The sequence below is a fragment of the Rutidosis leptorrhynchoides genome, chromosome 1, assembly GCF_046630445.1.
Source record: "Rutidosis leptorrhynchoides isolate AG116_Rl617_1_P2 chromosome 1, CSIRO_AGI_Rlap_v1, whole genome shotgun sequence".
NCBI lineage: Eukaryota > Viridiplantae > Streptophyta > Magnoliopsida > Asterales > Asteraceae > Rutidosis > Rutidosis leptorrhynchoides.
The window spans coordinates 581,473,878-581,499,711 of NC_092333.1; the positions used below are offsets into that span (position 1 = coordinate 581,473,878).

At 30.9% G+C, this 25,834-nt stretch overlaps 1 protein-coding gene across 5 annotated transcripts; it reads left to right on the forward strand.

The window, feature by feature from the left end:
- The first annotated feature begins 19,306 nt into the window (after positions 1 to 19,306).
- On the forward strand, positions 19,307 to 24,742 carry LOC139901072 (glycerol-3-phosphate 2-O-acyltransferase 6-like). 5 transcript variants are annotated; one of them, XM_071884355.1, is made up of 7 exons: positions 19,307 to 19,614; positions 19,899 to 19,970; positions 20,647 to 21,234; positions 21,391 to 21,498; positions 21,616 to 21,719; positions 22,788 to 23,417; positions 23,762 to 24,741. In XM_071884355.1, the coding sequence occupies exons 6-7, from the start codon at positions 22,794 to 22,796 to the stop codon at positions 24,602 to 24,604; spliced, it is 1,467 nt and encodes a 488-aa protein (XP_071740456.1). In that variant the 5' UTR covers positions 19,307 to 19,614; positions 19,899 to 19,970; positions 20,647 to 21,234; positions 21,391 to 21,498; positions 21,616 to 21,719; positions 22,788 to 22,793; the 3' UTR covers positions 24,605 to 24,741. The 5 variants fall into 5 exon arrangements, 4 of the variants coding, with proteins under 4 accessions (XP_071740456.1, XP_071740108.1, XP_071740857.1 ...); XM_071884007.1 differs by having other exon boundaries at positions 22,792 to 23,417; XM_071884756.1 differs by having other exon boundaries at positions 22,838 to 23,417; positions 23,762 to 24,739.
- Positions 24,743 to 25,834: the final 1,092 nt, after the last annotated feature.

Below are 25,834 nucleotides of genomic sequence, written 5' to 3' on the forward strand. Positions count from 1 at the left end.
ATTATTAATGATAATACTAATAATTATCTTAATGATAATATAGTAATAATAATAATAACAATAACAATAACCATTTTTAAATAAAGATATACATATTAATAATGATAATAATAATAATAATACTAATAATAATAATAATACTAATTATAACTTTAACGATAATAACGATAGTAATAATAAAAAAAATAACAATTTTTAATGATAAATCATTTTTATTGATAAAGATAATAATAATAATGATAATAATAAGATAAAACTAGAACGACGATAAAAACGACGATAATAATAATCATTTTTAATAAAAATATCGAAAATTCAATTGATTATAACTTCTAATCCGTTCATCGAAACCATTCGATATCTAAAGGAAAATTTCTTAATTTTTCGCTAGCTTTCCAAGGACATGCATATCTTATACCTTATCTCAACCGTAAGTGTAACTAATTCAAGATTCAACCTAACCTGTCTATGGGCAATATCAAAAGTACAAGCATGCATAATCCTAAATACTCGAGCACTAGTCAGGGATACACTATTAGTATGTAAAAGTTAAATTATGAGTACTCACGTATCAATATTGAGATTCAATATTGCAGGAAAGGTACGTAGACGCAACGGAAATGATAAACACTATATTGACCTCACGAGCATACCCATGAACCATACTCAATCACCTCCATAGCTATAACTCATAATTTCCTTAATCCTATCCTACTTGAAAAACAATTTCGAAATCACTCGGACAGCACTCTGTCGTAATATTTTATGTATACTAATAATATCTTGAAATAATACGGAGTAAATATATATATGTAAATCGATTGAGAGAGTTTAGAGAAAAATATTTTCAAGTTTCTATGAAATAATGAAACCTATTTAATTCTATTTATAATAAATTTTTGAATTATTAAAGTGAATTATTAAAGTATGAATTATTAAAGTGAATTATTAAAGTATGAATTATTAAAGTGAATTATTAAAGTATGAATTATTAAAGTGAATTATTAAAGTATGAATTATTAAAGTGAATTATTAAAGTATGAATTATTAAAGTGAATTATTAAAGTTAAAGTAAAGTAAAAATAAAGTAAAGGTAAAGTTTAAGTATAGTAAAAGTATAAAACTATGTACGTATAATACGCGTATAAATATATATAATATTAATTTAAATCGTTATATATATTTAATAAAATAAAATATAAATATCGTTATCTTTATCATACTAGTTAAGTAATGAGTTGTCAAAAGTGGTTCTAGATATTTATAAAAGTTATATACGTTTTAATAATAAAGTTCTTTTTAAACTGAAAACGTTTTTGTACGTTTGAAACTAAATAGATCAATCGAGTCTTTATGAGATTCAATCTTCCACTATCCTTTGTCTAGTTCTCAATGATTGACAATTTGTTCTTATTTATAAATCACTTTACCATTTTCCGAATATTGTTAAAATGGAAAGATTTCTCAAATCAACGTGGGCCTTTCAACGGAGACTTGTAATCATAATTCAATATATCTGATAATTCAATCATTTGATCTTATCTTCTAATTCCATTGATAAATATTTTGAAACAGATACAATCATATAAAGTATTTAATCTAATATTTTGTTTACGTTTCAAGTTATAATATATATACACATATACATATATAATCATATTCGTTTAATGGTTCGTGAATCGTTGGAACTTGGTCGAGGTTGAATGAATGTATGAATATAGTTTAAAATTCTTGAAATTTAACTTAACAAATATTTCTTATCGTGTCGGAAACATATAAAGATTAAAGTTTAAATTTGGTTGGAAATTTCCGGGTTGTCACAGTACCTACCCGTTAAAGAAATTTCATCCCGAAATTTGAGTGGAAAGGTCGTGAATGATAATAAGTATGTTTTCATGATGCATACGGGCTGAAAATTAGAGTTTTATCATCAGCGAATAATTTGGATAAACAATCCATTTATATGAAGAGTACGAATGAAGATAACATAGAAGAGTGAAATGAGTAAGTGTAGATTCATCTTATCATTTGACGTAGATATGATTGATTCCCAGATTTCAAGGGATTTGAAGAAAATCTTCTTAATAAGATTTGACTCTCTGGTAATCAAGGGAATTAGGATCCGCTTTAAATGCGATCGTCCATTTTAATTGTTCTGTCGGAGATTTTCTTATAAATCCACCTCCTTCATTTCCTTACAACTCAAACCTTCTGTTGATGCATTTTATGCAAGTCCCTAGACATCTACCCACGTCCATTGCAGGTACAACAGTTTACAGGCCACCATGATTGCTCGTTATTATCCTATCCGTGTTTGTATGTGGTTACAGGAACTGCAGGAACGAGATTTAGATGTTTAACTATGTTAGACTTAGTCAGACGTACGAGTGAAGCCTCACTAGTACGGCTGACAGGCTCATACGCACGGTTGATGCTGAGCTAAGTCACAATTACAACCTAAATGAGAAGACTCGAGTGAGTGATCACCCGTACGGCTGATGAAGCCAAATCGTACGTGTGATGAATGAATCGTATGGGTGAGTCAACAGCAGGGGTATATAAAGTTTTATGTTCTTCATTTTAGGTTAAGCCTCTCATTTATTACACACACTCAGATCTAGTGAGCTCCTCCGATTCTCTCTCAGTCCAAATCACCCAGGTGGTGAATAATAGCTCTAGGTGTTGATCTAATCACACTTGATTTAGTTGTGGTTTGACTAAATTAACCAAAAAAAAAAACTTAACCTATTCACTAGAGGGTTTGATTCACTTATTCCGCCATTGTGTGAGTTAAATCTGTTAATTTCTAAGTTCCTAGTCATGTTTAATCACCTTCTATTCTTTCCCCCTCAACTCATATTTTAAAGTATTCATCAATATGCTCCATCCAGTTCTGATTCTCGATATACTTCTAACTTTCATATCGGTCATTCTTCTTTTTCATCTACCGCCGGAAGAATCTATTTACTTCTACTATACTCTTGGGTTTATAGTGTTTCTAGTTCTCCCGTGTCTTTATATTGCTATATGCATCGATATATATGGTTTATAATTTCTGGTTTGTCGTTGGGCTTTATATGTTCCCTTATATTTCAAAGTCTCTGCTTCTGTCTTCTATAATCATTATCATTCACAGTTAATGCTCTCTTTTATTTGCTGCAATTTATACCCCAATTTCTATTTCGGAGTTTTGTCCTTTCATTTCTTCTTCTTGCGATTAAGCACCGCTTGTAATGGTCCAGAATTCACAGATATGAATTTCGGAATGAACATTGTTAATGTTCTAGGAAGGAAATTGTGATGGCACGATCTTGACTTGTCAAATTACTAGAATACCTTGGAAAAGGCCGAATCATCAAGAAATATTTTCTTGATATTTTAGAGGTTAAATAGAATACAAGAGTCGTATAACATGACACATGATGATGTTATGATCTGTGAATCATCACGTTCTATTTAGAAACTCAGCATGACTTACTGTAATATAATCACATTGATCAAGTGTCATTATATTATACTAAATCATGCTTCAGTTCCCAACACTACTTCAAAATATTCCTATTTTAAACTTGAATGTTTCAGAATTTAGAAACTAAAATAGTTTCTTTTATGATGTAATACATATAGTGCGAAGAGGTAAATGATTTCAAATAAGAAAAATTAAGAAAATATCTTCAGAAATATGGAGGATATTTATAATGAAAGATATGATGATATTTTAGAATTTTTAATATCAAAGGATGATGAAGAATATTGTCCGCAGGGGGTTTAGAGTCAGGAGCAAGGTATTCGTTAATGACTTCAGCATGTACTGAATCATTTGGATCCTTTGAAGTCAGGTTCAGTCTTTGTAATTTGTCCACAGCCTCCTTCCTACTTTGCTCAATCCGTTTTCCAGTTCCAAAACTTCTCTTTTTCTGCGCTTTGCCAGCACACTTCATCATTATCATCCAGCTTTTACCGTTTATAGTTTTTGCTGCTTCATCAGCATTTTTTTTCCATTTTCGGAGAACCAATTCGTAGTTCAGAGTATTTTTCAGAAACTTCACATTCAAATTAAGTCCAGAAGATAGACGTTATATATACACATATAACTATTGGCGTAGACATGCTGCGAGATTTCAAAATACTGATTGCTAATTCCCAATGATTCGTATGGCAATTCTCATTACAAGATGCGAATGAGTAAATGATGGGGTTTCAATGAATAATTATAATGACTTTTTGGAGAGGCTAAAGTCAAAGGGTAATGAAGTTGTTGGTACATCTGCTAATAATGTGGTGGAATGTAAAAGGTTCCCTGGTAACGATGGTGCATATCTCAAGGTTATAATAAGGTTAGTCTGACTGAAAAGTCGAAGTTGACTTGCTGGAGCTGTGACAAAACTGGCTACTTTGAATAGGAGTCGCAAAGTTATTTTTGCTAATAAATGCCAAAGAATCTGACGCGGATACGTTGTTTAAACTTTTACTTTGGTTTCAAGAGTTTTTCGGGTACATGACTGTGGGTAACATGTGGTTGGATCATCATCTCGATTGCTCATCATTCGAAGTGTCTTCAAAAATTTTTGAAGGGTTTGAACACAGATTGTAATCGTTAACATACATTTGATATTCTAACACAGTTTTGAAGTCAAAATATAGCTTGTGAAAGATGTAAGGATCTAAGAGTGATGATTTTGGTCATATCTCAAGTTAAATTTTGAGATTTCAAAATCAGAATATGTAATTAAATTTTGAATGAGTATGGTTGTTTTGATTTCTATAAAAGAATGTATATTGTTGTGAAAGTAGAGAGTATAATGGATGATTTGCTGAATCAGATTCGAAGAATGTAACATATTAATTGTGAATTTATATATCTCTCGGGTATTACCTACCCGTTAAAAAAATTCACAATTAATATTTTGTACAAAAAAATTTTATTACAGTCTTTATGAAAATATATATATGTATATTTTCTTCAGATGTAACATAGATTTAATGAGTTAATGTTAAATTAAACTCATTTGATTTACGGTTGAAACTAGAATTGAATATTCCCTAAAAGCTTTAAAAAGTACATAACTTTTACGCAGTATTTCTTTAATGACATCGAAATTATGAATCAATACTTCGTTATTTGTTGATGTATGATGTTCGGTTCGTGGAATTCTTGTGAATTTCGCAAAGTACGAATGATGTTATCTGAAAAGTTTCGGGTACATCGATGATGAAAGTGTAAAATCAAATATATACTTGATTTATTATGAATTGAAATTTGTTGAATTGCGACAGAGATTGTAGTTAACGCTGGTTAAGTTGCGGCCGAAGGAAGTACATTATTGCATATTTGTAATATGAATTAACCGAGTAGTTAAGATTCACACACAATAACTTAGCACGGAAAGATTTATTTCAATATATATATATATATATATATATATATATATATATATATATATATATATATAATATACATATAATTTCTTCAGAGGGAATGAGTTAATTCTTCATAACTCGTTGATACAATATACACGTTATTGATTCGTAATGATGTCCACAGTGATTCTTGAACTGACGGAGTTTGTGATATTATCGGTGTTGTTGATTCAGATGTTGACTGTACTGACGATGCTGGTAACGCTGACGGTACTGTTGATGTTGTTGGTAAAGCAAGTTTAGCTTGTTAATCACACACCATTTTTGTCAGGGTTTCTACTCTTCCTTCTATCATTTTGGTTCGCTTAATTGATTTATGGTTAGGGCTAGATTAGATAATCTCTAAGACTTTAGAGATTACATAATCGCCTCGGAATGTTTCTTCAATGAAGTTATGAATTAATACTTCGTCAGTTATTGTTGTTGGTACTCCTTGGTATCTATGGTGCGTATGACGTTGATGCTTGTGGGACAGATTGTGAAGTTGAGGTTTACGACGCGGTTGTGGTTGGAGGTGGTAATGGTACTGTTGGCGTTGATGATGGTGGTACTGGTTATGCTGCTGATGCTGCTGCTGGTGTTTGTAATCTCTGCACCATATTCTCCAAAGCCACTACCCGAGCGCGAAGCTCGTTGACTTCTTTTATTACACCGGGGTGATTGTCGGTTCAGACGAGCGGATAAATAAAATCTAAAATTTGATGTAATATATAATCGTGACGAGATACTCTGGAAATGAGCGAGAAAATGGTGTTTCGGACAGGTTTGTCGGTAAGTGCTTCAGGTTCTTCGTCAAGAGGGCAATTTGGTGGATGGAAGGGATCACCTTCTTCTTGTCTCCAATGATTTAGGAGGCTACGAACCCATCCCCAATTCATCCAGAATAGGTGATGACTGATTGGTTGATCTATTCCGGTCACACTGCTTTCGGAGCTTGAATGGGATTCCATTTCAGAATCTGAGTGACTTGAACTGATGACGAATTCCATTTCGTACGATTGGATAAAGGAATTTTTTTTTTCGATATGAAATGATTTTGGCTAACGGATGGTATTCTAATTACATAGAATATATATATATATATATATATATATAGATCAAAAGATTTCGTAGATTACAGAGGACTTTGCGGGATATGTCAGGCAAAGTTTAAAGTAACAGATACGATAAGATATGATTTAGCAGATATGCTAAGATATGAATTTTTGTCTATACACTATTCATGCAATCAATACAGCAAGACGTGTCTTAGACTAAAAATGATAAGCAGGTAATTTCCTAAGGATGATAAGTAGTTAATTTTTGACACAAAATGATAAGCAAAACTTTTGACATGCAGACAAGGTCGAAGTCCAGACTCACTAATGCATCCTATCGACTTATCAGTTAGACACACTAATGCAGACCTGGTTCGCTAAGACCACATCTCTGATACCAACTGAAAGGACCCGTTCATATACATTATAAACGATTCACAATAGTTGATTACATTGCGAGGTATTTGACCTCTATATGATACATTTTACAAACATTGCATTCGTTTTTAAAAGACAAACTTTCTTTACATCGAAAATTGACAGGCATGCATACCATTTCATAATATCCACTATCCAACTATAAATTGATTTAACAATAATCTTTGATGAACTCAATAACTTGAATGCAACGTTCTTCGAAATATGCTATGAAAGACTCCAAGTAATATCTTTAAAATGAGCAAATGCACAGCGGAAGATTTCTTTAACACCTGAGAATAAACATGCTTTAAAGTGTCAACCAAAAGGTTAATGAGTTCATTAGTTTATCATAATCATTTATTTTCATCATTTTAATAGACCACAAGAATTTCATTTCCAGTTCTCATAAATATACGTCCCATGCATAGAGACAAAAATAATCATTCATATGGAATGAACACCTGGTAACCGACATTAACAATATGCATATAAGAATATCCCCTATCATTCTGGGATCCTCCTTCGGACATGATATAAATTTTGAAGTACTAAAGCATCCGGTACTTTGGATGGGGTTTGTTAGGCCCAATAGATCTATCTTTAGAGTTCGCGTCAATTAGGGTGTCTGTTCCCTAATTCTTAGATTACCAGACTTAATAAAAAAAGGGGCATATTCGATTTCGATAATTCAACCATAGAATGTAGTTTCGATTACTTGTGTCTATTTCGTAAAGCATTTATAAAAGCAGCGCATGTATTCTCAGTCCCAAAATTATATATTGCAAAAGCATTTAAAAAGGGAGCAAATGAAACTCACACATATAAATATTGTAAAACAGTTAATAAAGTATTTGCATGTATTCTCAGCCCAAAAATGTAATGAGTAAAAAAGGGAGCAAATGAAACTCACACATATAAATATTGTAAAACAGTTAATAAAGCATTTGCATGTATTCTCAGCCCAAAAATGTAATGAGTAAAAAAGGGAGAAAATGAAACTCACCATACTGTATTTCGTAGTAAAAATACATATAACGTCATTGAACAAGTGCAAGGTTGGCCTCGGATTCACGAACCTAAATTAATTATATATATTTATGTGTTGGTCAATATTTGTCTAACAAATTAGGTCAAGTCATAGTGTACCACAATCCTAATGCTCGAGACTAATATGCAAAAGTCAACAAAAGTAAATTTGACTCAAAATAATTTCCAAAAATCTATACATGATTAATATATAGTTTAAATATCGTCGTTTTATATTTTTAAATATTTTTAAAAGATTTATTAGAGTAAATAATATAATTTATTTATTAATAAATAAAATTTTATATTAAATTTATATAATAAAATATACTTTTATATAAATTAATTAATAAAATTTATAGGGTTCATTTAATATCATAAAGATAATATGATATGTATTATTAAAGTAAGTTATTACACGTAGTAAAATATGTTTGTATCACATATTTATTTGATAAAATAATATCTATAATAATAGTAAGTAAAAGTTGTATTATTTTGTAATAATAATTATTATTATAAAAATATCAATATTTATAATTACTAAGATGACATTATGATAAAACGATAATTCTAATTATGATAACTTTAATATTTACGATAATTTTTAATATTATCTTTAAAATAATAATTCTATTTAAAATAATAATAATAATGATATTTTATAGTAACAATGACATTTCTATTAAAATGATAAATTTTGTTAAAATGATAGTTTTAATACTAACGATACTTTTAATAATAATAGTAATGATAAAAATAATAATAACGATAATTTTATCTAAATCAATATCTTATAATATTTTAATTTCATCATGATACTCCTACTCATTATTTCCTAATCGTTTCGTTTAATAGCTTTTAATCGTCTTTTATATCGTGTTCATAATAATGATAATAATAGTAATCAAAATAATTAGGTGTTACAAATATTTGTTTTAATTACACTAATATTAATAATGATAGTTACTATAACATTATTAATGATAATACTAATAATTATCTTAATGATAATATAGTAATAATAATAATAACAATAACAATAACCATTTTTAAATAAAGATATACATATTAATAATGATAATAATAATAATAATACTAATAATAATAATAATACTAATTATCACTTTAACGATAATAACGATAGTAATAATAAAAAAAATAACAATTTTTAATGATAAATCCTTTTTATTGATAAAGATAATAATAATAATGATAATAATAAGATAAAACTAGAACGACGATAAAAACGACGATAATAATAATCATTTTTAATAAAAATATCGAAAATTCAATTGATTATAACTTCTAATCCGTTCATCGAAACCATTCGATATCTAAAGGAAAATTTCTTAATTTTTCGCTAGCTTTCCAAGGACATGCATATCTTATACCTTATCTCAACCGTAAGTGTAACTAATTCAAGATTCAACCTAACCTGTCTATGGGCAATATCAAAAGTACAAGCATGCATAATCCTAAATACTCGAGCACTAGTTAGGGATACACTATTAGTATGTAAAAGTTAAATTATGAGTACTCACGTATCAATATTGAGATTCAATATTGCAGGAAAGGTACGTAGACGCAACGGAAATGATAAACACTATATTGACCTCACGAGCATACCCATGAACCATACTCAATCACCTCCATAGCTATAACTCATAATTTCCTTAATCCTATCCTACTTGAAAAACAATTTCGAAATCACTCGGACAGCACTCTGTCGTAATATTTTATGTATACTAATAATATCTTGAAATAATACGGAGTAAATATATATATGTAAATCGATTGAGAGAGTTTAGAGAAAAATATTTTCAAGTTTCTATGAAATAATGAAACCTATTTAATTCTATTTATAATAGATTTTTGAATTATTAAAGTGAATTATTAAAGTATGAATTATTAAAGTGAATTATTAAAGTATGAATTATTAAAGTGAATTATTAAAGTATGAATTATTAAAGTGAATTATTAAAGTATGAATTATTAAAGTGAATTATTAAAGTATGAATTATTAAAGTGAATTATTAAAGTTAAAGTAAAGTAAAAATAAAGTAAAGGTAAAGTTTAAGTATAGTAAAAGTATAAAACTATGTACGTATAATACGCGTATAAATATATATAATATTAATTTAAATCGTTATATATATTTAATAAAATAAAATATAAATATCGTTATCTTTATCATACTAGTTAAGTAATGAGTTGTCAAAAGTGGTTCTAGATATTTATAAAAGTTATATACGTTTTAATAATAAAGTTCTTTTTAAACTGAAAACGTTTTTGTACGTTTGAAACTAAATAGATCAATCGAGTCTTTATGAGATTCAATCTTCCACTATCCTTTGTCTAGTTCTCAATGATTGACAATTTGTTCTTATTTATAAATCACTTTACCATTTTCCGAATATTGTTAAAATGGAAAGATTTCTCAAATCAACGTGGGCCTTTCAACGGAGACTTGTAATCATAATTCAATATATCTGATAATTCAATCATTTGATCTTATCTTCTAATTCCATTGATAAACATTTTGAAACAGATACAATCATATAAAGTATTTAATCTAATATTTTGTTTACGTTTCAAGTTATAATATATATACACATATACATATATAATCATATTCGTTTAATGGTTCGTGAATCGTTGGAACTTGGTCGAGGTTGAATGAATGTATGAATATAGTTTAAAATTCTTGAAATTTAACTTAACAAATATTTCTTATCGTGTCGGAAACATATAAAGATTAAAGTTTAAATTTGGTTGGAAATTTCCGAGTTGTCACAGTCTTGTCGAGCTACTGGTGCAAAAGTTTCGTTGTAGTCGACTCCTTGTTGTTGTGAGTAGCCTTTAGCTACTAACCTTGCTTTGTGTTTTTGTATAGAACCGTCAGGGTTGAGCTTTGTTTTGTAAACCCATTTAACTCCAATGATTTCTTTATTTTCTGGAGGATCAACTAACTCCCATGTGTTGTTTTTCTCAATCATTCTTATTTCTTCATTCATAGCAGCCACCCACTTTTCATCTTTCGATGCAACTTCATAGCTTTCAGGTTCTATAGTTGTGAAGTTGCAAGTCTCGTACACCTCTGCTAACTTTTTAACTCTTCCCGGTGTTGACTCCAGACTTGAATCTTCTTGCGCTGAAGGTAATGTTGCCGAAGGAGAACTTGGCGTAGCAGGGCTCGTTTCTCCTGTGCTTTCATGACCAGAATGCTCTGTTTGTAGTGGATGTTGAGCTGGAGTTTCTATAGATATCCGCGGCAGATATGTTTGCTTTTCAACTTTGTCTTTCTCCCAGTTCCAAGAAGCTTCTTCGTCAAACTCCACGTCTCGGATGATCACGATGTTATTGGCCTTCAAGTTGTAGACTCGGTAACCTTTTGATTGTGTGTTATAGCCCAAGAATATTCCTTTCTCTGATTTTTCTTGGAGTTTGTGACGTTTCTCCTTTGAAATATGAATGTAGCAGATAGATCCAAATACTCGTAAATGTTTTGCCGACGGTTTCCTTCCACTCCATGCCTCAATTGGAGTCTTGTTTTCAACTGCTTTTGTTGGACATCGGTTTAATATATATACAGCCGTGTATACAGCTTCAGCCCAAAAACTGTTTGGAAGGCCTTTTTCATGTATCATTGTTTTGGCCATTTCCATTACAGTTCTATTTTTGCGTTCAGAGACGCCATTTTGCTCAGGGGCGTAACCAACAGTCAGTTGGCATTTAAATCCTTCGTCTTCACAGAATTTGTTAAACTGTGTAGAGGTGTATTCTTTTCCTCTATCACTCCTTAGCGTTTTTATATAATGGCCACTACTCTTTTCGACGAAGTTCTTGAACTTCTTGAATATTGTAAATACTTCTGATTTTTCACGCATGAAATAAACCCACGTCATTCTAGAATAATCATCGATGAAGAGAATAAAGTACCTGTTTTGGTTAAGTGACGGGGTTCTCATTGGTCCACAAACGTCGGTGTGCACCAGCTCCAGTATACCTTTCGCTCTCCAAGCTTTGTCACGAGAGAAAGGTTTTCGATGTTGCTTGCCCATCACACAGCTTTCACACGTGTCGATGATCTCTTTTATGTTAGGCAAGTCTCTCATCATATTCTTCTGTTGGAGGATTTTTAGTGCGTGAAAGTTAAAGTGGCCAAATCTTCGATGCCATAGCCATGATTCTTCAACTTGAACTTTCATGGCTGTGTCTTGGATATACTGCCAATGAAGCGGAAAGTTGCGGTTCTCCATTGGCACTTCGGCTATTAATTTATAGTTATTTTTCTTGTCACGAATAGCGCATGATTTGTCTTCGAAGAGTAAAGAGTATCCGTGCTCCATCATTTGACCAACACTTAACAAGTTACTTGCTAGGCTTGGTACTAGAAGAACGTCATTGATAGATCGAGTGATGTTATTAGTTTGAACAGTAATAGTACCTCTGCCTTTAGTATCCACGAGTTCTCCATTCCCTAACTTGACACGGGACTTTATGGAGGTGTTGATACTCTGAAATAGCTTCTCATCTCCTGTCATGTGATTGCTGCACCCACTGTCGATCAACCAAGTATCGTCCCTCTGTTTATTTGCGACATGACAGGCATAGAATAGCTGATTTTTGTTCTCCGGAATATCTTCACTTTCTTCCGTGAAGTTAGCTCGATGATTTTGTTTTAAACGGCAATCTTTTTCTAGATGCCCAAATCTTTTGCAGTTATTGCATTGTGGTTTCCCTTTGTGGAAACAATCTTTCTCCAAGTGGTTTGTCTTTTTGCAGATACCACATGGAGGATAGTTTTTTCTTCTCTGATCAAACCCGGTTCTGGGTTTTTCTCCTCCTCTCGACTTTTCTTCGAGATTTCTTTTCCCCTCATTATTAGATTTCTGAGACCTTATTTTGAGTTTAGACTGAAAGGCACTTTCTAGTGAGTTTTCACTACGCCGACTCAATCTAGCCTCATATGCTTCAAGAGAGCCAATTAATTCTGGTACCGACAGAGTCTCGATGTCTTTTGACTCTTCGATAGCAGTAATGACATGATCGTATTTTTCGGTCATACTGATAAGTATCTTTTCTACGATCCTTTTATCAGTTATATTATCTCCATAGGCTCTCATTTGATTTACTATTTCTTTGATTCTAGAATAGTGATCTTTAACGGTCTCAGTCTCTTTCATATTTAAATTTCCAAAATCTCGTCTTAGAGTTAGTAGTTTTACAGATCTCACCTTGGCATTTCCTTGAAATTCTTCTTGAAGGATCTTCCACACCTCTTTGGCTGTCGTAGCTCCCATGATTCGTGGAAAGATAGACGGTGTCAAGGCTTGTTGAATGTAGCCTTGAGCAGCAGCATTTATTACAACATTTTTGTTGTATTTTTCTTGTTCTTCTGCGGACAGAGTTTCGACGTCTTTTGGAGTTGTAAACCCGACTTCGACAATATCCCACAAGCTTTGTGCTTGGAAATATGTCTTCATTCGGATACTCCAAAAATCATAGTTATCACCATCAAAGATGAGGACGGGAATATTGTACGCACCGACGGTAGTCATGGTGTATTCGAACAACGCCCAACACGGCTCTTGATACCACTTGTTAGATTTAGTGTAGGTTTAGATTTTTTAGAAGTGATAGATTAGTATGAAGTATTATAGTGTTTATAATGTTGAGGGGGTGTTTTAGAAATTAGAATGGAAAAGAGTTTTTAGAAAGTTGTTTTATTACTTCAATTTGTTTGTGTTTTGTTGTGTTACATTTTGCAAGACCACTAGCCTATTTATAGGCTCAATAAGTCTACTAGATCATTCTAGCAAATCTTGATTTTTTTAACTAACTAATTCTCTAACAATTTCTAGTCACTTTTACTTAAATATCTACTATTAAATATCTAATAAAACTTACTAATTCTAGACTAATCTATATTAATCTAGAAAAACATTATAATATTTTAACATTTGGTTTTCAAAGACAAAAAATGGACCGCTCTGATGGCGCTAAATGAGATACAATCTAAATCCTACGAATGGCTATCCACAAGATCAAAAGGAAAATGCTCCGATTGGCTAACGTGGATTTCGTTCCCAAATCAATTTCTTCATAGTTCGTAAATTTGAGTAGTTTTTTTATTCGTGATTGTATATAGATAAGTTACATACTTGCAACTAAATGTAACGCTAGTTATAGTTCACGTGCTCTTTCTTAGGAGGACCAGATATGTTAGGTTCCCTTCTCGCGATGTATTCTTTCGAGGTTTAATAAGATTTCTTGCTTTTCAAAAAAAAAAAAAAGAATATAGAAATATAGATATAGATATAGATATAGATATAGATATAGATATAGATATAGATATAGATATAGATATAGATAGATCCTTTTAATTTGTTATAGTATTAATGAAAGCATCAATTGTTAAACTATATTGTGTATTGTTCAACTTTATTACTTCCTCCGTCTCATTACAAATGTCCAGTTTGATTTTTCATAGTCTTTTTAGTTCAACTTTGACTCTAAATAATTTTGTTTTTGTTATGTAACTTTTTACGAAAATGATATGAATTGATTGTTTTTTAATTGTATTTTGATAGATATAAATTTCATCTATTATTATGTAACAAAAATAAAATTACTTACAGTTAAAGTTAAATAAAAAAGACTCTGAAAAGTCATACTGAACACTTGTAATGGGACGGAGGGAGTATCATATAAATTGGGTTTTTCAAATTTTGTTATAGCATAAATTGGGTTACTTAGGGTTAGTTATATATTAGGGTTTTGAGCTCGTACGTTGCACGTGTGTCTAAAAAACCGTGCAAAAAATGTAATTTGCAGTTCATACTGGTATATAAATAGCGATACTAAAAAAATAGGAAAAATATAAGAATTATTTAAGAACACGTGGTGTTGAAAAATTTTAAATTATTATTTTTTTGAGTTTAAGAGCTCGTAGTGTTGACGAATTTTAAAAGTTCTTTTGAGTGTAAGAGCTCGTGGTGTTGACAAATTTTAAAAGTCGTTTTGGATGGTGTTATTATGTGATAACCCGGAAATTTTCGATAAAATTTAAACAAAATCTTTACATAATTTCATTTAACCTCGACTAATTCCGATGATTCACGAACAAATAATTCTAAATAAATATATAAACTTGAAAAATAATACGACTTAATTGTTATAACTAAAAAATGTAAAATTTTATACAAGATAATATTGTTGTTATATTATTACTTTTATTATTGTATTTAACAATATTATCATTATCATTGTCATTTACAATTATCATTATTAGTATTGTCAAAAACAATACTATTATTAATATTGTTATTATTATTATCAAAATTATTATTATTATTATTATTATTATTATTATTATTATTTATCACCTATTATGATGGCTAGTAATATCATTAACATAATATATATCATTAACATAATTATTAGTATAATCACTACTACTAAAATTATTTAAAAATTATTAATAGTATCATTATTATATTAATAAAATTATTAGTATTAATATTATTATTTATATAATTATTATTAGTATTATTATTAAAATACTTATTAATTATTATTAATACTAAATATGTATAAAAAAATATAAAGAAGTCGACATATACCTAAAATGGAATATCTGGTTTCATTATTTTATTAAAAGCAGTTAGGTATATATCTGCATTTTATTTTTAATCAAGTTCGTATCTGCTTTATCTATTTTTAAATTTTTCCTCTTTTCTTAATTGATCGTGATTCTGCTTTCCATTTTTTTCTTCTGCTTTTTATTAATTTTTTTTATCGTTTCCTGATGAGATTCATGTCGACACCCACTCAGGATATATCAAATCGTTCATAGCAGATTTGCTGTTTAAATTAGTCGTTTACCATCATAATATAAATACTACTACTCGCTACAGCTAATTGAAGGAATTAAACAGAAATTCACAGAAACTAAACTCGATATCTCTGTTCTTACTTCCATTTTTACAAAACCTCGAGAACGAATGCCATTTCAAAATCCTTAAATGCAGTTTTGTTAGGAATAATTTACTCAAACTTCCTGTAAAATCCTAAGTTCCAATTCTTGTTATCGAAGTCGAATTTTCGAGTCAAAGTTTCGAGTTTAAAAAGTCAACAATTGTTCTTCCATCAAATTCGTATTCGTTTTGATGTTTCAGATTAAATTGAGGATTTCAGAAGATTCTAGGAAGGTTTTAAAACTTATTTCGTGTAGAAATTTTTGGCTAAAACGATCTTAAATTCAAAAAGTAATTTAGAGTTCATATATTTATTTTCGCGACACACAGCAGGTTTGTTTTTATTTTTTTATTTTTTTATTAACTCAATCAATTATAACTCGTTTCTGTATAAGTTTCAAATCCTAAAACGAAGTAATAAGTTCGTGGGTAGCTTGGTTTGATCCCGGGTCGAGTTGATTTTTGGTGAAGAAGATGAATAAAATGAAACAGAATAGTAACGGGTTATATATATAATAGAATGATATAATTTCAGAAAAATGGAAATGGAGGAGTGGTTAAGGGTGTTTCGGGTGAACGAGAGGTCTTGAGTTCGAGCCCCGGCGTGGACGTTTATTTTTTTAAAAGCCTAATCTTTTGAGGTAGCATTTCTATTTTATTATTATTATTATTATTATTATTATTATTATTATTATTATTATTATTATTATTATTATTATTATTATTATTATTATTATTAAGTGTGAAGTATTATTATAAAAATGATTATTTTCATTATCATTATTATTAAATTTTTCATTTAAAAACTACAAGTATTATTATTAGAATTAAAATTATAGGAGTTATTATTAAAACCATCATTTGTATTAAAATTAGTATTATTACCATTATTATTATAATTATTAGTAAATCATTATTATCGAAACTATTATTTTTACAAATAAATATTTTGTACATCGAATACACTTATTTTATATACTACAATTATATTTCATATAATTATATATCAAACATATTAACATTTTTATATAAATATTCATATATAACAAATTATGTATTTTTAATATAATACCAATCAAACATATATATATATATATATATATATATATATATATATATATATATATATATATAACAATTGAAATAATATATATAAACTTATTCGATTACGAGTATATGTGTTAATATATATACTTGATATAGGTTCGTGAATCCGAGGTCAACTATGTACTTGTTCAGTGCCATCCTATGCATATTTACTACAAACTATCGTATCGTATCATGAGTTCATTTGCTCCCTTTTTATATATATTTTTGGGCTGAGAATACATGCGCAACTTTTATAACTGTTTTACGTTTAGACACAAGTACTCAAACTTTTATGCTATATACGTGCTTTGTCATGCTAAATCCCTGCCGTAATATCGTTAATTGCTGAGGTATAAGATGCAAGCTTAGTTATTGTGAGTAGCGCTACTGAGAGTGACGTCTCTGTCCATTTGACCGTTGGTCTTTGGATACATAATAATGATTCAAAGACACTGACAGTACAAGGTGTCACGGGGTAACTTTTGTTTAGTCGCGATATTACAAACAACAACTCTTTCGATTGATATATTTGGTATCAATCAACTTTAAACTGAAATTTTGTGGTCTAATGCTATACTGAACTATTGATTTATGATAAACCTATGAACTCACTCAACCTCGTGTTGAATTTTTAAAGCAGGTTTATTCTCAGGTACTTAAATATTGCTTTCGCTGTATATCTGCTGCTTTGATGATGATTGATTGCTATGCTTGGAGTCTTCATTACATATCATATCAATTAAGAACATTTAATGCTCTAAATACAATGTAATCTATTTATCTTCCGCTGCAAAACTCAATAAAATGTCTCATATAGAGTCGTTCTCGTTTATACATCTGTAATTTGATATAATTAGTCACAAATACCCCAGGCCCTATTTGGGGGTGTGGCATATTAACTTAATGTCTACAATATTTTTTTCTCACTATTAATATCTTTTATATATATAAATTCTATAGTACGTAATATTTAGAGTACATTGAAAATTTGTCATGAAACGTAACATTAGTAAAGTATAAGTTATATTATTTTAGAATTATTATATACAATTATTTTAGTTCAAATTTTTTAGTGTATAAAAATAATTTCTCACCTTTAAATTATCTACAATCTAAAAAAATAATCAAAATGGGTATAATAAAATTTACTTCGTTACTCATAATTTAAATGGAGTTTTCTTAAATATACGAGTATGTAGTTGTCTAGCACACATTTAATTACAAAATTGAAAATGTAAGGAGTAGTTGTTTATCTATATAACTCGATAAGGGCATAGGAGGAGACAAGAGGATACATGTGAATGTTTTGTCACCATCAACTTCCCAAATAGTAAATGACCCGTGAAACTACGGGTTTGTTTAAACGAAACAGTTTAATGATATGTTTTAGGTATTAAGTGAACGTAAATGCTAAAGTCATTTAGTTTAATGACCCGTGGAAGCACAGAATCCGACTAAGAAACTCGTCAGCTGAACATTTCATCAAAAACCTAAAATGCATATTAAACAATCCACATCCAATCATAAGAGATAATATTAGTTGTCATTTTATTTTAAAAGTGTAAATTCAAAATAATTAATTAAAATAATTCAAAATTATTTAATTTTAATCATTAAAATAATTATTAATAAGCTTTAATAATAATAATTAATTAATAAGATTTAATTTTAATTCAAAAGATTAATGACATCACCTACTATGCTTAGATTTTTTTTTTTTTTGATTTTTTTAACAAAAGATTTATTCTAATAATAACATTATCATTATAGAATTTTAATAACTATAGATAATATATTAAAAATTGTAAATTAATTGCTCCTATTATGAATATTAGGTTTCCCTTAAATATGAATAATATATAACATTTTTAGTTCTTTGATCCAATTGTATACGAAGTATATGAAATTTTTATATTGATATTAACTTTCATGAATTACTCCCTTGTTCGTAAGAGTCTAACTTCGCCTATAAATAAAGGGACTATAATTTCTAAAAGTTCGCGCAAGGCACCAAAATAGATAAGATTGGCCCCTGGGCCCTGACTAGAGTGTTCTAAAAGTTCGCACAAGGCACCGAAATAGATAAGAGAGACCCTGTCCACAATTAGAATTTTCTAGAAGTTTACACAAGGCACCGGCACTAGCCCTAGTTGGCCCTGGCCGCGATTATATTATATTATATTATACTACATACTAAACGGCTTAATTAAAATCCAATACGGACCCGTCACATACTCCACTTTCACTGTTATGCTGTATCATTTTCTTTTTTCCCCCACTAAAAATACATTCTACACCCTTGATATTTGTTGTTGACGATTAAATCTCCTAGGCTTCCATTTTTCTAGATCCTTCATGTCATTGCCTTCCTCACTATTTTCTTCCCCACTTTCATCACGTCACTACCATCTCCGGCGCACCACCCGACGGCCGCCTTGAGCGATTTAAGCCCGACGATTTTGACCTTCTTCAGGGCCCGATTTTAAGCTTCCTTTTATGGCGAAAGACTTTCTCTATATTTGTCTCCTGAAGAAAAATTCTAAAAATGACAGAACTAATCCTCACCATGGATATTGGCCTTGATGGGGTTTCTTTGATCACCATCTCTCATCCCCCTGTTAATGCTTTAGCTGTACTAAGTACGTTTCTTTTTCCTTTAATTCAATTGGATTTTGTAAAATCAACAGAATTTTGATATTGTGTCACATATTCATTTGATTCAGTTAGGTATTATATAATCTAATAAAAAAGTTTAATTTTTGCCTTGCAGTAACTCTTATGGCGTTTAGTTTCTTATTGTTTTATGAATTAAGTTTAATTGAGTTTTTTTCTTACATTTGTTTACTCCAATTTGATCTCAGGTAAAAATAGAAAGTTGAGATTTTTAGTTGATATCTTATGTTAATTTGTTATTTTATGTAAGTTCTTGCTGGGTTGAAGGATAAATGTGCTGAGGCTATAAGAAGATATGATATTAAAGCTATTGTCTTGCCTGGTAATTTTTTGGATCCAAGTTATAATTTTAATTGAGTTATAATTTTATTATTTGTTATTATTTTATTTATTTCCGAATTATTTTCATGTATGGTGAATATTACAGTAACATATAAGAATTCTGTAATGGGTTGAATCCAGCTTTTCTTATCATTAAATTGAGTCTTATACTATTTTGGTCATGTTTGGTAAAACCTAACAAAGAAAGTGACTGGTAACCTCTTTAATTTGATTATTTTTCATGGAATTCAAGTGTTTGGTACAACATACTTCATATGACTAGAGGTTTATTTGAAAAATTATAACAATTAACAATTTCAAGTTTGGACCAATTGAAGTAAGGGTGTTTAATGAAAACTGAATTGTGTTATGACAAATGGTTCAATAAATTAACTGTTAATAATGGTATAATCATCAAAATCAAAATGGATTGATCAATGTTTTCATCCATTAGTATTGTTCAAAAGGACATAGATTTACAGGAAAATACGGTTCTATAAATTGTTATTAGGAGTTTCGTATGACTATTTGATTTAACGCTTTCATCATTTTTTAATGCTCATTTAATAATATATGACCTGTCAATGAAACATTGTTAAGTGAAGTCAGACTTTCAGTCATTTTTTCCCCTCTCAGAATCTGACATCTAAAGCTCTAAATAATTGTACTAAATGCAGATTCGCGATGATTGTGGGGGTTAACAGTCCTTGGTTCTGAATGACTTCAGACTGCTTCGAGGAGCTTTGCTACCGTCTTTGCACATTGTATCCACTATGCATAGTTTGGTTGCCGTCGTCGGACATGGCAGTGTCTCTGTTTGTAGACAATCGAAGTATGTTTATGAAGCTACTCACAACTCCCAATAAAGACGAGTGAGGTTTGCATAAAGAAGGTTTAACTAAAACGGGCTGTGATGATGAAGATGTGGGAGTTAGGTCAAGCAATGAGAAATATGAGCTTGTATCTTGGCGGGGCAACCTACTGGTCGCAGCCATGGCGATTCATAATCCGTTGCTTGATTTTATACAATGATCCGAGCCTCATTTATTTTGATCTTTCTTTTTAAATTTCTATTAATGTCGTTTTTTATGTTAGCATGCCTTTTTCATTGGCGTAGTATGGTTACTGATTCATTCTATATCCAGTGTGTTTCTCTAACAAGTCGATGTATATGTCTGAGATCTTACATCTATCTTGCAGCACAACTAAGTTGTATACTCATTGTACCAGGACTACCGTCATATGTTTTGTGGCAAGATCTTAAGGTAACAATATTTCTAATGCTTTTAGTTTGTTTTATATATGATGTCTTAGCCTTTAAACGAAGAATGCTAAAAAAAAAAATCATGCTCACATAAGGCGGTTTACGTTGGTTTCTCCCAAATTTAGTTGCTTATTGCTGCTCATGTTTCTTTATGCAGGTACTTTTGGATTCTTTTGGGTTAACTCAATATATTTATTTGGGCTGCAATTTGAGTTACAATGATTTCTATGTCGTGTTACCACCATCGTTCTTACCTCCTATAAATGTATGTTACTTTGTGCTTTGTCGTCTTACTCTTTGGTTGAACTAACTACTGTTATTTGGTTGATATCTCTTAATTTGGTTCATTAACTTTATTTTTCTCTTATATCCGCATTCATAGGTGAAGATTCTTCTATTCCATGTCAACAATTTACACAGTTATATGCTCCAACACCGAAGAATGCCGTCAATCGTGCAACATTTGTATTCATCTTGAACCTAAAGGTAACATCCACTTGTTTTTACCAATTTAATTACCTGCTAACTGTTGTGTTGTGCAACAATTGTGTTTTGTATAAATATTAAATCAGTCATTCCATTTTTTACGTACTGTTGCGTTCGAGCCGTCAACTGCAACCCGAACGCATTGCAAGGTGGTTTCAAATTTGGTAATTGTCAATTTCGACAAGGCATACCAATATCCGCCGCGAAGCGCGGACCACATACCTAGTTAGAACTATAATTTGTAATTAATTCATGTATAAAGACAATATATATTACAGTATCAAAAATCCTTTATACATACTAATTGAGATTAGGAATGATGTCGTATTGTTCCCAACTTTTTTTTAAGGAAATTGATAAACGTAGCTCTAAGGGCTACACTTAAATATACCAAAAATAATTTTATTTCATATTTATAACTCAACCCTGTCATGAATAATATTAATACCAAATTTATATAAGGAAAATCGATATTAAAAAAGGAATATTTATAGTTTTTATAATTAATTAAACAAAGTTTATAAACTTATTTATAGTATGCTTAAACGTAATCCTAAGGACTACGTTTATCGAAACCCTTTTTTTAATTATACAGTAAAGGAGATACTCCACATAGATGTGTTAGATGATAGTTAGATGATACCAGGTTATAGAATGAAACTCGTGACTATTACTTTATTATTATTACGATAGATATAGGGATTACAAACCCTAGTATACTAACAAAACCTTAATGGACCCAAACCCACAATCGGGTTAAGCCACTAACTATCATCTAACAAGATGTTGTCGACCACAAAGCAATCTTAATTCTTTTCTAGTTTAACGTATAATTGTGGGCTATTTTAAGATTGTACTGTCCTATATGTCTTACCATTAATGACATTCTCCAAATTTCTTCAAAAATTAAACACTTTTCATTCTTTCACCAAACTGAGACGACTTATTATGACGAAATCTGGCCGGGGATTCAATCCGTACATTTATCTTTGTGTATAAATTAAATACCTCTCCAAATCATACTTAACACATAACATAATTAGGGAGTATAATTATAACCATATAAAGCAAGTCATGCAGGGTGCACTACAACATTACCAACCAATTTCCAAATGCAGCAATCAAGGCAGATCACAACAAACAGTTTTAGCTGATCTTGATGGCACCATTCTCGTATCTCGAACCAGTTTCCCGTACTTCTTCCTTGTAGCACTTGAAGCCGGAAGTCTATTACGCACACTCGTACTTTTATTATCTGTACCATTCGTGTACGCAACCTACATCATCATTTCAGAAACCTTAGCCATTCAAACTTTCATTTTCATATCTTTTGCCGGCCTACGAATGCATGATATTGAAGTTGTTTCTCGTTCGGTTTTGCCTAGATTTTATGCGAATGACGTGCATTCTGAATCATGGAAAGTGTTTAATTCATTTGGAAAGCGGTATATTGTAACGGCTAATCCAAGAATCATGGTGGAACATTTTGCAAAGGATTTCTTAGGAGTTGATAAGGTAATAGGGACTGAATTACAAGTGACGAAAAACGGTAGGGCAACTGGAATTGTTAAGGACCCTGGTGTTGTTATTGGTGAACACAAAAAATTGGCAATTTTGAAGGAGTTTAAAGATCGTGAATTGCCTGATTTGGGACTCGGCAATCACGAGGGTGATAATGATTTCATGTCCATTTGCAAGGTGCGGAATAGTATCAACTTTTAATGAACTTTTTGCTGCATATCCGTTTATTATATATGCATGATTCAATCTAGCTAAATATATAACAATACACGGAAATAGAACAAATCACACTTTGACCATTGCTTTGTTTCAGTGATTTTGCGTAATCACTTGTTGTTTGGGTCCAAAATGTCTTACACAATTAACGTCCAGAATGTCCTAAGATGCAGAATTTATTTTAATTACGGAGTATATTCTATGGTTTCCAAACAAGTCTAATTAATTAAGGCAATTATGTATGTATGCCAATTATTATGTATCCAATTAATTAACGATTACATGTTATTTTTTCAATGGAACAGGAAGCATACATGGTACCAAGGATAAAATGCAATCCTGTACCAAAGAACGAGCTTCTAAGTACGATTATTCTTCACGAAGGTCGTTTTGTTCAAAGGCCTACGCCGATTATGGTGTTATTAACATTCTTGTGGATGCCACTTGGCATACTACTATCAATCCTTCGGGTTTTAATCATCAGATATTCAACCCCAAAGATCTGTACTTACCTGCTTAATATCCTTGGAGTCAAGATAGTCGTCAAGGGTACACCTCCTCCTCCTAACTTAGGCCAAAGTGGTACGCTATTTGTATGCAATCATCGAACTGTCTTGGATCCTGTTTTTGTCACACTCGCTCTAGGAAGAAAAATCAGCGGTGTCGCATATCGTATTAATAAGTTTACAGAATTAATATCTCCAATTAAAATTGTGGAAGTGTCTAGGAAGAGAGAATTAGACGCGATGTACATCAAACAGTTTCTTAACGAAGGTGATTTGGTGCTATGTCCCGAGGGAGCTACGTGTAGGGAGCCATATTTGTTACGATTTAGTGCATTGTTTGCAGAGCTCACTGATAGCATTGTGCCCGTTGCAGTTAACACGAAAGAAAGCTTATTTTATGGTACAACGACTCGTGGGTATAAGTTTATGGATGTATTTTTTTTCCTTATGAATCCAAGACCTGTTTATGAGATAACATTTTTAAGGCAATTACCTTTAGAGTTTAGTTGTGGAGGTGGAAAGCCTGCAATTGAGGTAGCTAATTATATTCAAAAGGAAATAGGGAATGTGTTGCAGTTTGAGTGCACTAGTTTAACCAGGAAGATTAAGTTCCAAAACATGGCGGGAACAAATGGAAGATAGATGCATGATCCAGCCAACTGAATATATATTAGGTTTGTAAACAGAAATATTGATGCGTGAAGGAACTATAAAATAAAAATATATGTAATAATCTCACATAAATATATGTCCATGTAAGTAAATAATCAAGAAACTATCAAAAAAAAAAAAAAAAAAAAAAATTCTTGACACCCAGGGACTTAACCACCCACGCGTTCATCTCCCATAGTTGCATAACCCACCCTCAACTACTGCCTTGGAGGAAACCCGGACCAATCCGAGGGCATGGCTGGTATAACCCCCCTCCCCGCTGCCCCCGCACTAAGCGAAAGGCGGCCTGGTGAAAGGACTCGTTCATATACATTATAAACGATTCACAATAGTTGATTACATCGCGAGGTGTTTGACATCTAAATGATATATTTTACAAACATTGCATTCGTTTTTAAAAGACAAACTTTTATTACAACGAAAGTTGACAGGCATTCACAATATCCCATAATATAACTAAACTATGAATGACTTATTATCAATCTTGATGAACTCAACAACTCGAATGCAACGTCTTTTGAAATATGCCATGAATGACTCCAAGTAATATCTTTAAAATGAGCAAATGCACAGCGAAAGATTTTCTTAATACCTGAGAATAAACATGCTTTAAAGTGTCAACCAAAAGGTTGGTGAGTTCATTAGTTTATCATAAACAATCATTTCCATTATTTTAATAGACCACAAGATTTTCATTTCCATTTCTCATAAACATCATCTCATATCAGGCATTTCGCACTGCATAGAGATAAAAATCATTCATATGGTGAACACCTGGTAACCGACCTTAACAAGATGCATATAGAATATCCCCATCATTCCAGGACTCCCTTCGGACATGATAAATTCAAAGTACTAAAGCATCCGGTACTTTGGATGGGGCTTGTTGGGCCCAATAGATCTATCTTTAGGATTCGCGTCAATTAGGGTGTCTGTTCCCTAATTCTTAGATTACCAGACTAAAAAGAGGCATATTCGATTCGATAATTCAACCATAGAATGTAGTTTCAATTACTTGTGTCTATTTCGTAAAACAGTTATAAAAGCAGCGCATATATTCTTAGTCCCAAAAATATATATTGCAAAAGCATTTAAAAATGAGCAAATAAAACTCACAATATTGTATTTCGTAGTAATTAAGCCTATGATGGCATTGAACAAGTGCAAGGTTGGCCTCGAATTCACGAACCTATATTAATT